Source organism: Varanus komodoensis, unplaced genomic scaffold, assembly GCF_004798865.1.
Source record: "Varanus komodoensis strain SLA01 unplaced genomic scaffold, ASM479886v1 scaffold171, whole genome shotgun sequence".
NCBI lineage: Eukaryota > Metazoa > Chordata > Lepidosauria > Squamata > Varanidae > Varanus > Varanus komodoensis.
In genome coordinates, this window is record NW_025335509.1 from 121,890 (window position 1) to 139,271 (window position 17,382).

At 38.3% G+C, this 17,382-nt stretch overlaps 1 protein-coding gene across 2 annotated transcripts in view; it reads left to right on the forward strand.

The window, feature by feature from the left end:
* Positions 1 to 17,382, forward strand: part of LOC123021689 (protein TANC1-like) — a 64,236-nt gene that overhangs the window by 5,458 nt on the left and 41,396 nt on the right. For both annotated transcript variants that reach the window (XM_044426703.1, XM_044426704.1), the window contains exons 3-6: positions 1,916 to 2,046; positions 3,153 to 3,342; positions 6,615 to 6,872; positions 17,069 to 17,194. In XM_044426703.1, the coding sequence (XP_044282638.1) occupies positions 1,916 to 2,046; positions 3,153 to 3,342; positions 6,615 to 6,872; positions 17,069 to 17,194 (705 nt within the window). The remainder of the gene's footprint in view (positions 1 to 1,915; positions 2,047 to 3,152; positions 3,343 to 6,614; positions 6,873 to 17,068; positions 17,195 to 17,382) is intronic.

Genomic DNA, 17,382 nt, shown 5'->3' on the forward strand with positions numbered 1-17,382 from the left:
AAACCTGCCCCTGTTGTTAAGCAGCCCCCATGGCAAGTGATGTGGAGGGAACATGAGTTATGTTCACCTGAGTCGACTTGAAAATGCTGCTTGGACTCTCTGGGCAACAGTGATCCTTATTCAGTCCCCCTCAGGGCTCCCTCAGTGGTCCCTCGGATACCGGTGCGATGACTGAGTAAGGTGGAAGTGCCTCAGGATTTGCACTTTGCTCCATTGTTTGTCAGGCACAGCAGAGGCTCCAGAGTAATTTGACAGCTCAGGTAGATTAACAAACTGTGGTTTCAATAAACTGGGTTAGTATTATGTGCAGTACGACATCATTAAGCAAAGTATTGTATCTGCTTGTGCTTGCACAACCAGTAGAAGAACAATGCTGGCTCTTCTACTGTTTCCACGAGCCTACTGTTAGACAGAACTCATTGTTAATGGCATTAAGGAACAGAAGATTACTTTCTATAAGGATTAGATATTGTGTAAACTAAAGCTCTGAACAGTTTGAATGATTGAAAGACATGATGGGAAGAGAAACAAGGAGGTGTTTTCATCATTTGGAGGATATTGGAAAAACTGTTAAATCCCTTCCATTGAGGGCCCAGGCTGTTTTGATAGTTTAGCTCAAGATTAAGCAGATGTCTTGTCCACTACAGGCAAGTGGAATTGTCTTTCAGTAATTCCTCCTGAGCCAGTTGTTGCAATTCATTTAAGATTCAACTTGTCTTATTAAAGGTCACCTCTGTTTTGTCACAACACTACTTGGATACAGGAATTAAAGAAAAAAGGCATTACCCAAAGAACAACATTTACTTGCTTGCAGCATCTATAGGCCGCCATAAAACAAAGAGTTTATAACATTAAATAAAGCAAGTTGAAATGCAACAATGGAAATAATAAATTATGACATGGATTAAAACTCAAAGCTTGACAATCTCTGAACTGGTTGTATAGAGGCAAAAAGTTGATAGAATTAGTGCTTAATTGTCTACTCTCTGACTCATTTCACAGAATTGATTCTCAGTTTTCCTTTAGGCCACTTCAGGGATATGTAAAAGTGTTAGTTGGCATAAGTGAAGCACTTTGACGACCAAACTGGTGTGAAATGGGAGATTTTCAGTGGATTGAGTGATCAGCATAATAATAAGTAGCTCCATGAAAAATGGCAGAAGAGGAAGAGGCTTTTTTGTCCATTTCTGCCACAACATTTCCATATTCTAAGTCTTCCTTGAAGTTACTGTTACCTTATAGTGAAAAACCATGCTGGCATTATAGTGGGTACTTTTTATGTTTTCACCCATTAAGATCATGGCAAAGTCAGGTAGGACGTGTAACAAGAGACCAAGTTCAGGATCTCCAGTGAAATTCTCCCTATCCAGATTACACTTCCCCTGTATTCAAAGCAGCCCTACATCTTGCTTTTTAAAGTAAATCACTGGAGATCTAGTTTGACACGTGGATTCAAAAGTGATAAGTGCTGGGATCTCACCCAATGCAATCAGTGGGACTTAAAGACAATTCACATTAGTGGGGCTGAGTCCTAGATTTTAAACCTTGGGACAGCTACCTCTAATATATTTCTGCCATACCCATCCGTTAAGGTAATTGACCGTATTTGTGGGGGGTCATGGGAAATACAGTCCAATACATCTGCAAGACAGCAGGTTGGGGAAGGCTACTTTAGTATAGAATACTCTGGAATATAAGAAGGCAATACAGAGTGATATCCATTTCATACCCATATTTGCTCCTCTTTTGGAAGCTGTAGAATATTTGCTTAGAAAAGAATTCAAACTTGAAAGAACGTTGCTTCTTGTTAGTCTTTCAAAATATATCTCTGCAGCCCTGATTTATAGATTGTTTCTTCTCTTCTTCTTTGTGTGTGTATGTGTGTATGTGCATGTATGTGTGTATGCCGGCACAGAAACAAAGTCAGAGAAAGAATCAAGCTGTTCACCAGCGGCTCAAGAACTGATGACAAGGCTGGGATTTTTACTGGGAGAAGGGATTCCAAGCTCTGCCCAGATCTCTCCAGAAGAAAAACATGAAACTATGGTATGCTAGAGGAAATAAGTTATAAATAGCAGTGTGGCTCAATTTAAGAGGCCAACAACTTCTTTACTTGAAAAATATTCAATAATAAAGTTGTTAGCATACAGTGATATTTACTTATACTAATGCGTATGCCTGTAACATGTGTCGATAGCACTAATGAAAAAATAGAGCTGTGAGTCCATCTTCTCTGTGGCTTTCAATGTATTTATAAATAAATAAATAAAATAATTTAAGTTGGATGGAGTTCTGAGTGCACATGGCATGTTAATTTTAATCAGAAGCTTCCAGAGGATTTAAAGTATAATAGCAATATAATAATATTAATGCTTTAGTGTGTGTACCTCCCTGACAAGCATCAGAGGCAGTTGCAATAAATTTAGGGTGCTATCTGGCATGCTGGAGATGTGTAGAAAAAGGGAGATGGATTTGCAGCATACACAGTTTTCATTTTTGCATTTGGAAATCAGATTGAAATAATGATGCAGATTACATCTTTTTCTGTATAATACAGCAGCCATGACTCACTTGTTTATGCCATCTGCTTTTTCACATGTATATTTTATATGCACATGTACACTTCAAATTTTCTTTCAAAGGTACGTAATTATCTAGCCTTTTGTAGGGTCTAGGAGGTGAAAAGTGACTCTATAATATGACAGAAGTGTGTCTTATTCTAAAAGCTTTTTAATCATTTGTGACAAAAGCTTTTAAACCATGTCTTCCTTGTTCTTTTTGTTTCTGAATACCCAGTGAAGCATGGTCTGCATTTGGCCATCATCCTGAATAAGGCCTGGATTTTGCATTATCATTTCCAAGTGTGGTTCATCTGATCCATTTTTTCACTGTCACTTCAGAAATGATGTACTGAACTTTACAAAACCTGGTTACAGTACTAAGGGGCCATAAGCGGGCATAGTCTCAAAGGTAGCAACTGATTTCCCTGCCTTCTTGAGAAGGATTCAAAAGATCCTTTAAAATGTTCTTTAGAAGATCCATGTGTTTACTTTAAGTTTGTTTGGTTTTCTTCTTGGTATTAACTGTGTCCTCATCATAGAGGTATATGCAGCACTTCTGTGGGCTGATTCTTTGTTTCATTCATTTTTCAGTGCACGGTAGCTAGTCAAAGAGTCAGCCCCTGTTCTACACTAACAAGCAGCACTACGTCGCCTAGCACCGATAGTCCTTGCTCAACCCTGAATAGCTGTGCTGGCAAAACAGCAGCCAACAAAAGTAGTCCCTGTGGGACCATTAGCAGCCCGAGCTCCACATTAGAAAGCAAGGACAGTGGAATTATAGGTAAGCAGTTTAATTCGTAGTAATGCACTGGCTTCTAGCTATCTGTTTTGTTGCGTGCTTTTCTGTATCAGTAGGTGGGCTGCTGTGGGACTGCCTGGATGTATAGAGCCAGAGCTAAAGCTCTCTAGTCTTGATTCCTGTTAGTACTTGGCTCCACTTTCAAAATCTCCATGCTCCAAAAATTTTTAGAGAGCTCTTTCATTTCAATTAATTATGCTGTCCTCAGTGGTTCTCTTGTCTTTTTCTTGTAGGCATTTAGTCATGCTTAAACTTCCTTTTGATGAAAGCGCTTATTGCATTTGGATGGGACTGAAATTCTGAATTTCTTCACTATAGTATGATAATTGGATTCCATGATGTAGACAGCAAAGGATGTGGTTATGCTGCTGAAAACTATATGCTGGTATAATACAGTGGTTAAGATTGTTCATGAGCAGTGAATCTCTAAAATCACAGTTCAGCTGTTACTGCAACTATGAACTTGCTAGATAGCCCTAGGTAGGACACTGTCTTTCAACCCCATCTATCATACAGGAACAATATCATCCAGGAAGGACTGCCCAAAAGGTTACTGGAATAATGTCTGTGCAGCATACTGAGAACTTAGTTAAAGCACTAAAAGATTATTTTCTTATCCTGACATTTCTGTGTTCTGTCCTTTGCTAACAGCTGGAACAGGCCCTTCCTGGAAAATTCTCTGTTCTTTTTATCACTGCAGCCATTCAAGTTCATGAAATGAAGTTACAGCCTAGCAAAAGTGGGCAAACTTGTTGTGTGTGCTTCTGTGCGTAAGAGTGTCTGTTGTGGGGATGTGTAGCTCAGGTACAAAGCACATACTTCTTATGAGGAAGGTTCCAGTCTCATTCCCCAGGTATCTGAAACCCTGGAGAGCTTCTCCCAACCAGTGCACATACTGAGCTAGAAGAACCAATCACTCAATTTATAGAAGCATCCTGGTTGCATAAGTATGTATTTATTTAGGGGGCCTTTAAACTAGTAGTACCTGACTGTTCCAATTCTGCAGTGTTTGGAGAAAGATGCTTCATCCGTAGCAATACTTTACTAAGTTGGAAGTTAGCCCAACAGGACTTGTCTGACTGGAATTTTAGTTGTCTTCTGTAGCAGGCAGAATGTTGTTACATGTCTGGTGTGAAACATGAGGAATATGTAGAAAAATGTTGTAGTTTAAATACCTTGGTTTTAACCATTACCGTCCAAGAATGCATATTTGCTAGCAGTACTTAGCAGAGCGTATTGACTCTCCTTCTCCTGAATCTCTGGGAAGTCCAACAGCCAAGCTGGAACACTGGATATGTTCCTTCAGTGCTTGCAAAAGGCAGTAGTTACTCAAAGAGGTATCCCAGTGAAGGCAAACAATGGAGATAAATAGTGAAATGTTGTTTCTGTGCTAAGGGAGGCTGAAAAATTTCCTATCTACATGTACTTGTGGTGGAAAATATTTGTACTGAAGAGTAGTTTGAATGATTAATTCAGAATTGGGAAACCGACATAGTGCAAGAGAGGATTGGGCAAAATAAAACCTTTAGAACATACAGAAATAGTTAGGATGATATGGAACTGTATATGTGTATGAGTGTGCATGTGTTATACATGCCTCAAGATGTTATAGAAACACATAGGATGTTCTGTTGTGCAACAAGGCTGATTTAAAAAAAAATACCCCCACATACTTCCCTGAAAATACTGAAAGACAGTAAAGGGTTTGAAAGCTGGGCTGCACAGTATGTTTTTCAGACCTGTTTCCACAAAGGGACAGAAAAGAAAGTAGGATAGAAATGAAAATGAACTTGTACACCCGTCAGTATCCTCAGTCCCATCTATTTCTTATAGAGTTACTCCTTCTGCAATTATTTAGGAGTGGGGAATGTAGATTTCCATTTTCAAAGGAACCTTTGCATTTTCGGAGAACTCTCTAGCTGTTCATACAAAGATATTAAAATATTAAATGCTCATTCCATACAGATTTAACAGGTATAACTTTTGTAACAGTTGTTGGCAGACTCTACCCAACCGCAACAATAGCTTGTTCTTCTATACTACTTAAGTAGACTTCCATTGTATTTCCATTCCTGCTGTGTTATTCTGGGCCAGTAGACCCTTTGAGGGGAGAACTGCCCTTACCCTCCCTCTCCCACACTTTCTGCTGGCTCAGGCTTCTTGCCTTCTTTTTTAGTGTTTTATTGCCTTAGTTGAAATTGTCTCTGCCTCTACTGACATAATAGAGGTGAGGGCAGATTTTCATCTTTTTCAGTGAGCTAAGTAAGAGAAACGTCTGGGCTAGAGGCCAAAATGAGAGGAGAAATCTGGCAATATGCCTTCTTTTCAGTATTAGAAACTTGAGTGGAAATCTTTCTTGACCCACCTCTTCCTCTGAATTATTAAATGAGAAGGAACACTTAGCTCATAATATATCAAAAGGCCAAGTTTTTTTCCCTTTAATCGAAAACTGTAATAATTCTATCCTACAGAAGCACAGGCTAAGGTTTTCATCAAACCTGCACAACTATTTACAGTTTTTGAATTGCTAGTATTCTTGAAATGGGGTCATGTATTTCATGCCATATACCCTTAAATCTTGAGGTGTATGTAGTTGTAACCATTGTGAGCTGTCCAGGTGTGCTGTGGTACAATTGGGCACCATACAAATATTTTAAATTAATAAATAAGCATGCACAGTGCTTTCTGGCCGAAAGCTACCTAAGTATTCTGATCTAGTGTGTCTTGAAAGAACTTGTCAGCTTCCTTCGGTCAAGAAATACTGACAGAAACAGAGAAGAAAAAACTGACAACTAGTGGGAGGAGTAACTGGAAAAAATGAAAATGGCTGAGGGAGGGATGCAGTGGGATGGTTCAACAAAAAGCAGGGAGAAAGGGACAGGAGATGGTACCCACCACAGGCGAAAGTATATTATTGTCTGGATAGCTAATTTCTTGGTTCACACTGAGAAGCTACTGTAAAATGTCTCAGGGAGAGAACCGAGAGGTTCTCATGGACATTAATGAAGTAATACAATATTTTAATGTAGCTGCCTGGAACTCAGAGTAAGTGCATCAGCCCTAGCCCTAGGAAACTGATCTAAATAGAGAAAAGTGGTTGCTGGAATACTCTGAGCAGAAGGGTTCCACACTGCAGCATTTTGTTACAGTGCCCCAGTTGGTCCAAGACTTCACACAGAATATCGTTCTTTTTTTATTTTTGTGAAAGAAATCACTAGTTGCCTCCTTCCTTTCTGTCTTTCTTTCTGTCTTAGCAACAGTTACAAGTTCATCTGAAAACGATGACCGTAGTGGATCCAGTTTGGAGTGGAGTAAGGACGGGAGTCTCAGAACAGCTGCGCATCAAGGAATTATTCATGAACGAAGGGCAGATAATTGCTCACCAGTGGCAGAAGAGGAGACTGGTGGATCTTCAGAAAGTTTGCCAAAAGTAGAAGCTGCTGGAGATGGCCCTGTTACATATACTCAAAGCTCTGGTTCATTAGTAATGCCTCGACCTAATTCTGTTGCAGGTAAGAAAAACTGAAAAGGTGTTGATGTGTTCAGGATCTACCTACCTACCTACCTATTTTTAAAGCACAATTCCTTTTAGTGCTGTATTCCCAATAGTGTGGACCAGTTCCCATCAAATTGTATCTGATTTCCATAAAATGGAAATGTAGGTGAAGGGTAATGCACAGACTCTAACAGAAAACATTAAAAACAAAGTACAAAGGTCTGCAAAGTGGTGGGATCATGCTGTGTGGAAATGAAGTAGTTTTCCGTATGCTCATTACTGTAAAAAAAAGATGTAAGGAGTGAAATGTGCTCTTCTGCTAGAGTTATAGCAGGAAGCACTTTGCCACTAAATTAAGTTAGAAAAACAAACCATAAAACAGTTTTAAAAGATACATGCAATGATGTAGGGGGATAGTGTCACCTGTGCCATCACAAGCAAAATCTAAAATGGGACTCAACTATTATATAGCCATATTTCATCCACTGCCTTACCAGTTGCAGTGGAACTACTGACTATGTGAATGATCATTTTATCCTAGCAACAAAACAACACAGGTTGAGTGCATGGAAAAGGGTGATATTTCCCAGTTAAGTGCTTCTGGTACAGTAGCGAACAATCTGAAAGTGTAGCATGGTGGTAAATTTGCTGTGTTGGATGGACATGATAGCTGCGAAAAGAGCTTTTTCATACTGCTGCAAGAAAAACTTGCAAGATCTGTTCAATGGCACTATGTGCTTTGCTTTCCAAAGGAGTTTTTGCTGCCACTTTCTCTGATATCAGTAGATGATCCATGATCAGGCTCTACCCAAGATCTCCAATTCAGCCTCTACTCAGATTTTGGTTGCACAGTCTTCTGGGTCTTGTAATGGGGCACTTCAAAGGATTTGGATCTAGCCTTCACATCTAATTGACTTTCTGTGTGCTGGCATGTTATCTAAGGAGTGGCTTCAGATTTATAATTTGGACTCTTTCAACAATCTAAAAAAGAGGAAGAAAGGAAATAAGGCTGTTCAAGATCTTTCATGATCGTACTGACTGTAGTTCTGACTCTGAGCTCCAGTGTTGAAAGCTGTTGAGGCCTTGTGCCACTGGTCTTTAGTAAAGTCCATCTGTTCATATTCTCTGTAATCAAAAGAACCTTCTTGGTGTGCTTTGGGTCACTTTTTAAAAATTCCAAGAAATACATCTGTTACTGTGTGAGGAAGAAAACTTTAGTGAACTGCTAATAATGCCCACAATTAATCTTGTTTATTGATTATTGGAATATACTGATCTTTACAGTAAATTGATTATCTCTGTAGAAAGCACTAAGGAGTTTCCTAGAATTCTAGTCAGGGAGTTAATGCTCCTGGCATTCTCTTTGAGATTGTCCTATCTGAAAATGTCTTGCAAGATGGGATGGACATCTTCCTGGAAGACTTGGTTTTCTCATATCAGCTGCTTTTTTCACAGAATGATCCTAGAGGGGGGATATTTCCCAGTCACGTGCAGGAAACAGTAAAGCCCTTGAGCTAGCTAATTCAGGGGCATATACAAACCTTGCAATGTAAGGAGCTATGCAATCGCTGAATGATCCTAGGAAAATTCCTCAGCTGCTCAAGGTTTGGTTCCCCCTGGAGTGCCATTGCATCCTTTCCACAACCGATGCAATTGGTACAAGATGCTTTTTTGCTACAGCCAACTTTGCTGTATCTGTCATTGAGACATAATTTGCTGAATGACTTGTTATGTCAAGTCACTTATGCTTTTGTAATACTTGTTTAATTAGTCAGGTGATATTAATTCTAGTTCACATACTAGAATAAGATGTGTGTGTGTATGTGTGTGAGTGTGCATGCGCATGTTTGGTGCATGTGTAAATACATGTTTTCTTCCTTTAAATGATAAGCTTGGAAATACCATGATTTAAAGTACAGAAGTAGATTTTCTTTAGATTGTGAAACACTGATCTGAATTCCACTTATATTCCAGTACTATTGTTACTTCTCTTTTATGTAGGGTACACAATTTTTACAGCTCTGAGGGCCAGGGTTAATGGGGCTGGGGAGCTGCATATGTGTGTATCCATATCTCCCAGTGATCCTGAAATAAACCACTCTTCTGCAGAGATATGGACAGAGCTGTGCATTCACATACATGGATATGCATGCTCGCTCGCTCTCACGTGCGTGCGCGCGCTCGCTCTCTCTCTCTCTCTCTCTCTCTCTCTCTCACACACACACACACACACACACACACACACACACAATGTAAAGAAACATTCTATGAAACAGGGCTGCAAGAAATATTTTGCAAGAATAGAAAACCACCTTCTTTCAAGCTTGAATTCTCTCATGGGTTAATTAGAATGCAGCTTTCAATTGAAGGGCAAATGTGAGTGTGAAAGGGATATCAGTGGGTATTATTTTGTTGCATGCCAAAGCCAGAGGAAGCATAATCTCTATGACTATCTCTGGAAGAAAAAGTAAAGTTTACCCATGTTTTATGGTTCTCAGTTTCAAAACACTTAGTAAACATATTTTTACTGTAGTGTAAAGGTAAAGGTTTCCCCTTGACATGAAGTCCAGTCATGCCTGACTCTAGGGGGCAGTGCTCATCTCCGTTTTCTGGCCGAGGGAGCCAGCATTTGTCCGCAGACAGTCTCCGTGGTCATGTGGCCGGCATGACTAAACACTGAAGTGCACGGAACACTGTTACCTGCCCACCGAAGTGGTACCTTTTTATCTACTGGCATTTGCATGCTTTCAAACTGCAAGGTTGGCAGGAGCTGGGACGGAGCAATGGGAACTCACCCCGTTGTGCAGATTTGAACCGGCGACCTTTCAATCTACCAACCCAGCAGCACAGCGGTTTAAACCACTGCGCCACCTGCAGTCCTACTGTAGTGTAGTTAGGATCATTAATTAGTTGAAATAGGGAAAATACCTTCTACATTACTTAAAATGAATTCCTTTAAAATTAAAATCACCATTGTTTAACTATTTTGTTTTGAATGCCTTTATTTAGTCTAATGCCAAGGTGGAGAACATCCTGTGGACTGTGTGCATGCCTTTGCATACCCCCACCATCACACTCTGAAATTTGGTGCAATGGCAAAAACATGGACAGTTTACAAATGGTTGTCCTTTTTTACCACCAACACCACTAAATTCAGAAGGAATGTGGCCCATGGAGCAGGGGAATCCAAGGGACAAAAATAATTCCCCTGGCCCATGGAAGTTTTCCATCCTGATTTAATAAGGCAGTAGGATGGTAGTTGTATTTAAAGGGATGGGCACTCCCTCCTGTTAATCCCTGCCTGATATCCATGGACCTCCCTCCCTTTGGCCTTAGAACGGCCATGCAAGTACATGCTTGGGTCCAGCAGCTTTTCTTTGCACTGTCCCAAATTTTGGAGGAAAGAAGTAGTCCCTCCCTCCCTCCCTCCCTCCCTCCCTCCCTCCCTCCCTCCCTCTTTCTTTCTTTCTTTCTTTCTTTCTTTCTTTCTTTCTTTCTTTCTTTCTTTCTTTCTTTCTTGGCATAGCATAGCACTACTGCTTCCAGATGGACTCTTTTCTGTTTTCCTGCATGTTGCAAAGTTTTTCGTGCTGACAGTGCCATTGCTATAATATTTTGGCGCACAGGGCTGTTATAGAGGTAGTGGCATTGTGAACCCCTCCTCCCTCCGTGAATCTCACTGCAGCACTACTTTGTTTTTCCAGCTCTTTCTTTCATCCAACTAGAACCATGTGCCTGATTGGTCAGGACATGTATGCATGTTCATCATTTCTTGTCCAGTACAAGAGTCTCCATGTTAACCTCGAAAGCTGTTTTTGATTACTGAGGTAGCTGGTGGGTGGTAATGATGCCTGTGAAAGTTTCTCGCAATGTAGAAGATAAAAACCACAGTTACTTAGGTATAAGGAGGGGATGAGATCATCACTTGTGGATGGATTTTACCAGGAAATTACCCCCTAGGACCACTGCCTGAATTTTATTTTTTTGTGTATTGGGAGAAAAAGCTTGTCTTTCAGCTGATAGGAACAAAAGATTAACATAGTGAGTAGATCAAACAATTTCCCCCTGCTTTCTATGAGAACTACGTGTGATTGAAATGGTTGAAATACATTCCTGTGAATGTGGTGTTCTTACTGGGTTCAGATGCAACTGGCTACACATGTACTGGCTTATGTATTGCTTCTTACACTTTCATGGGGCACATGTGAAATATCTCAGAAAGCCTGAATGAGATTTGGGTACCATTTTGAATATTTATAGTATTATTTTGAATGCTGGCATTAAGATCTTTGTGCTAAAATATGCTAGCATTTTTTATATTTTGGACCCGCTTTTTTGCTTTCAACCACATCTGTCACTACAATGTGCCCCGCAAAGGAGTGGAATTCAACCCTTGGGCTGAAAAAAGTTCTGTACTCTAGAATAAGAAAATTAACTGATATTTTGTTCAGCTGTTGGTATAAAGTGCTTTGGTTGCTTCCACCTTCTGTTCTTCATTTTTAACTTCTTGTATATTGTTAAAGTGCTTTATAACAATATGTAGTCAGTTTAAAAACGATCCAGAATGTTGCTCATATCTTCAGGAAGCTGGTCAAAGTGATTTTTCACAAAGAAGAAAAGCCGTAATAAATGGAATAATTGAAAAGGAAAACCTCCAGATAAGAGTACTTGTTTCATGTAAATACTTGGTAATAATTTAATGTTGGAATTAGCCATTGCCATAAGGAAACAGATTTCAGGCTGAAATAGTCTTAAAAGAGTTTTAGTAGCTTTATTCATAGAATAGTGGAAAGTCTCTTACATACATGAATTCTTGTCCCAATTGCTGTCATGTCAAAATAGGTTTTTTTTAAAATGAATGTACTACTTTTTTCATTTCTTCTAGGAAGAGATGGATTTCCCTTTTAGATTTTATTGGCACTGCAAGTAAAATAAACAAAATGTATGTTGGTGTCTATTTCATTGAATACTTTCTAGGGCATATGAGGTAGTAGGGCAAGTGGATTCCTGCCAATGGAAGGCCTAAATATGGTAATTCTTCATTTCAGTGAAGAATTTCATTTGATCCCTCAACAGCCTTCAAGTTAAATTACATGTGATGTGGACAGTTGGAAGCATCATGCAAGCACTGAAGTTCTGATAATCACTGGACAATCTCTCTATGTCTCCTATATGTTGCTTATTATATTTGCAATGTACTTCTGTTCATTTCAATAGGGTTATGTTTGAGAGATTTTCCTGGTAAGTTGCAATAATGAACCACAGGTTTATTTCAGATTTCCATTGTGTATGCTCACTGTGCCTAAAAGGCAAATCTCTTTTTCAGTTTTAAAAAGCAACTTGATTCTAAAAACTTCAGCAAAAACTCTGATTATGGTACAGTTCTTTCTGCACATGAGCTTTGGATCATGTCCGTTTTTTAAAAAAACTTCAGTACTCTTATGTAGCTGCTCTTATTAATTTGTTGAGGATGACCAGTTTATTTTCCAGTACATTTCACAATGTCTTAAAAGCTTTTATAGTTTGGCATGTATATATCTTTGTAAAAAAAGAGAGGCTGAGAATCTTCCCTTTAATGGGAGACTGTTGATGTTCCGGATGCTGTGAAATACTGTACAAAGTGTCTGCCTTTTTCCTTGTAAGCTTTTGGACTGTCTGCTTGCAAGATTTGAAATGCCAGTAATTCTGAATTGAAATCATTGGGGCAGAAGATTCATGTTTAGCTACCTTGCTGTGTTTTAGTATGGAAATACTGAAGCTTTAACAAATATTTTGACTGCCAAACTGGCAATAAAAATACATTGTGCTTGTCATCTCTTATGTATCACCTAAAAGTAAATCAGCCATTTTAAAGCTTTTCTGATGTCATTTTATTTTTTATGCATACACATCATGAAGGAGTATGTTTAATTCAGAGAATGGGACCTTGAACCAAATATTTAATGGCAGAGGTAGTATATTTCAAAAATTGTTTCTTACTCTTTAGAAGTAGAAAAATATACAAGCTTTAGGGTTGTTTCCATGCACAAAAATATTTCCCACTGAAGAACATCATTGTTCATACAATGATTTCTTAAGAATACTGGGTAGTGTCTTGAATACACAATATTTTGTACATTTTATCAAAGGTGGAGGCATTACAGGAAGCATAAGCAGTCTTTAGAATTTTAATGCCTTGGGAAGTTGTGTTTGATCATTAAAATAAAATTGTAATGTAGCTGGTAACTAACATGATTTCTATAGAAGCTCAAGAGCATGGTTTCCAATCCAAAGTGCTGTTAAAGGAGAAGATAAGGTGTTGTGTTGGAAGAACTTCAGACCGGTTTTTGTTTTTGTTTACTATGCATTGTTTGTATCTTACTCTTCTTTGGAGAAACTCAGCATTCAATGTTAACTTGACAATAACTTTCTGAAGTCTCAATGGGACCAGGACCTAAATGTTATCTATATTGAAGAAGCTTTAATGCAGCGGCTAAAATACATTCTTTTTGTGCAGAAGATACCAACTTTGATTCTTGGTCAGTTTCTCTTTGATCTCTTTGTGCCTGAAGATGTGTAGCATGTTTGTGCATTAATGTATGCTCCCAAATGACAAAGGCAAAGGCTGAGACCCAACCCTTTGTACCAGTGAGCAATTCCACCACATATGCAGGTAGAAGCCACTGGTGACTCTACACTTCCAACAAATAGGCTCCATATTGCAATTAAATTAGTTCTGCTTTAGTGGTGTAACATGGCATCTATAACTCACCTTCAGTGTCTTTTGTCTCACTCTGTGTAATACAAACTTCATGGGGCCTTAGAGCATATTATTATGCACTGTTCTGATATGCTAGTTCAGTAAAGGACTTTTTCCCATGCTGGATTTGCCCCTTCTGTTTTGCTAATAACCATAGCATTTAACAGCATGTAAATAATTTCAGTAAAGCCCTTTGTTTCAGATTTTGCCTAAGCCACTAAACTTTCAAATTCATTTAGTGTATGACCTGAGAATTTATGGCTGCTGTAGGTGTGAAATGAAGAATATGGTGTCTCTGAAATCATGATATATCTTCTGATAATTGTTCTCTTACCTGTTTCCCAATTTCATATGTTTTCATTGAACCTAAGTCTTTAATTATCAAAAACAACATGTAGAATGATCAAATGACTTGATTAAACATTTGTTCAGGTAAAATCACAGGTAATGTTTGAAATATATTTGTTAATTTTGGTAATATTTCATCTGAATCACCATTTTCCCAACCATTTCAGTTTGGACCATTGTTTCAATTTTTGTTTAATATATTTGGGCATGGATTGGTAATTTAGTTTTATCACTTGATGGATCAGTTGGTATAATTACTCATGAATATTTTACCTTCATAGTCTCCATCAGTACCCCTGAGTTTTTTCCTCAAAAGTAATTGTTATTATCCATGTCTATACATAGGCTGCTATGTATTGTCTTGCATTCTGCTTCTTGTCTAAAGTCTTTTATGATTTACACGCCCATTGTTAAGCTCCTAATAGAATTTGATAATGTTAAAAAGATACTGTTCACAAATTATCAAATTTGGTAATATTAGCATGAATCCCTTCTACTGATGGAGAGCTGAAGCATAAGTTTGCTACGTGAATGGCAAATCCATACTGGGGAAAAGAGGACAACCTTGCTTAGTTTTCCTGTTAATCTTAGTATGAGAGGAATCTGTTTCATTTGATGTCTGCTTAGTTTTGAAAGTATAATTGAGAAAGACAATTGTGAAATCTATATCCCATCATCTTATGCTTAAGGAAAATAACTATGTCCATTCTAGCTTATCAAAAGCTTTAGCTGAGTCTAATAATGTTATAGCAAAAAGGATTGTGCTCTTTTTCATAGATTTCATTTCATTGTATATAAACTATGTTATATACTCTTCTCAGGTCACCTATATTACATTTTCTAATAAAGCAAATTCATCTGCAGCAACATGTTGTGAATCTGTTGTACTTCAGCCAGATTCCACATGAATATCTTCAGATCCTGATTTAATAACATAATATGGAAATGTGAATCAGTTTTTTTCAGAGTTCCTCCTTGGTTTATGTAAGAGTATAATCTGGGAAACTTGTAAAATGTGAGGCATTATATTACGTATAATTCTATTGAATAGCACTATCATGTAAGGTGTGAATCTGTTGCAATATGCTTTATAGAAGACTCCTATAATACCTTAAATCCCAGGTAATTTATAATTTTTAATAACCTTTTCTACTTCCTTTTCTGTAATGACATGTTTACATAAGTTTGTCTGACAACTATTTCATATTTGCTAGAGCATATTTTTTGAATTTGATTTATTTCTTGTTGCCTAGATGTGCATAATAGGATACACTTATTAGATTTGTTATTTTAACCTCAATTTTCCTTGTTGGGTCTTAACCAAGGTTATACTATTTCTGTCTCAGTCTAAAAGCTAATAATTTCATACGTCTATTTCCAAATCCATAAAAAGTGTCAATATATTGGATACGATTAGTTATCTGATTAATTCCCAATGATTTAAGCTCATCTTTTTTATTTATTTTTATTTAATGCTTTCTTCTTTAGCATGTTTATATACTGCTTCTAAATTTTGAATTTCTTTTGTAAGCTACTGTGCATAAAAATGAAGGTACTGTGCATTTTTCCCTAAAGTAGCTTAAAGTGTTTATGTATTTTCCTAAAACTGCAGCTGTAGTGCATCTTGTAATGCTTTTGAATACAGTATACCCCTGTGAAGTCACAGTTCAGCGTTTGCTGCTTCAATCTTTCGCGGGATTTTTCTGCGAGCGAGTCCAAGCCGATCTTCTCGTGAGTAAGCTGGCACCTCACTTTGCAGCGGCTTACTCGCAAGGAGATAATTTCTTCCAAGTTTGGACTCGCTTGGAGAAAGTGATCTCTATGTGCCCCTGCCTCCCACCTGCACCAAATTCGCAGTTTTTCACAATTCGCAGGTGCTTTAGGAACATAACCCCTGCAAATTTCGGGGGACTACTGTACTCACATCCTGAGCATCATTTTGCTTTGGAGTTTATTACTGATCCATGCTGTGAAACAGTGAATAGCCCCATCCTTGCACCCCTCTGTAGCAATTTTGGATTCTGAGAAAATTAGATATAAACTTCTATGCCTTGTGGAATAAAATAAGACTTCTCATCTGAAACTTGACATGTCCGTGCATCTATCAATTTATATTTTGTAAACTACATAATAATACTTGATTGTGCTATATAAGTGTTGTTCCATGTCACTGCCCTGTTTTCTTTCCTATTTTTCTATCTTCCTTTCAGATCTTGTTGTTTCTTTATTCCCCCCCCCCAAATTTCCCATGAGGCATTTAATAATTGTAATACAAGAACAATCACATAACACACATTCATCCCTTCCTTCTCTGCAAAACCCCTTGCTTCAGGGAATTGCAGTAGGAGTATTTGTTCACCATTGAAAGGAATAATATATCTTCAATTGCCGAAGTCTGGTAGTTATTCTGTGATGTTTCCTGAGATGTCTCACAGGTTATTTGTGTTTGTTTATTTTGCAATGCTGGTAGAGAGTTGAGGGAATAGGCAGCCGTCTTGGTTGCAAGCTGATCTCACATTTTTACTTGGTTTCTGACATTTGCACTGTGCCTTCTTAAAAGAACCTAAGGTGATGGTGGTTCTTCTTTTTTAAATATACTGTGCAGATCACCCTTTTGCAGCATTGATGCAGTAAGCTATTTTTTTGATTTTTTAAAAAATTGCTTCCTTCCCATTCTTCTGTAATGGAAAACAATGCGGTATACATAGGATGTTTTTTCTTGCTGATATGACACAAACACTACCCCTCTACCACTGTTTGTAATGATAAATAACGCCTTTTATTGAATAATGTGCCTTTCAAAGGAGACACTTCAGAAAAAGAATTTGGGGGTCATGTGCACATGCTGATGTGCACTTCTGGCACACCGCGACTCATAAGTATTATAGTTCAGCTATTTACATGTATTTGCCTCTGCCCAGGGTAAAAGAGGTATGTGCTTTGGAGAGATAGTAGGGCTATTAGTAAGCAGTGTTCAGTGTTTCTGATGGGCCTATAATCCAGGCTGTAAGAGGAACTGGAAAGCATTCAGTGTGTGTTCTGTTTCATAATACATAGCTTACCTGATGTTCCGTGATACATAGCTTACAGCCCATCAGTCTAACCATATAATTTTATTATTACAGCAACAAGTTCCACAAAACTAGAAGACCTAACCTATTTGGATGGACAGAGGAATACTCCACTGCGGACCTCAATTCGCTTACCTTGGCACAATACTGCTGGAGGAAGAGTTCAGCAAGAAATAAAAGGTTATAAACACAAATTAACAATGCATTGTCCTTATCTTAAAATGCCACAGTTACCTAGTTGGAGGCCACAAGTGTTAAGTAGTGGTGTTTTCTTTGAGAATTCCATTTCTGCCTGTCTGTCATGTACTGCTGAAACTTCATTTAGTACACCTCACTCTTACCTGCCACTTGGGTATTTATCCAGTGGC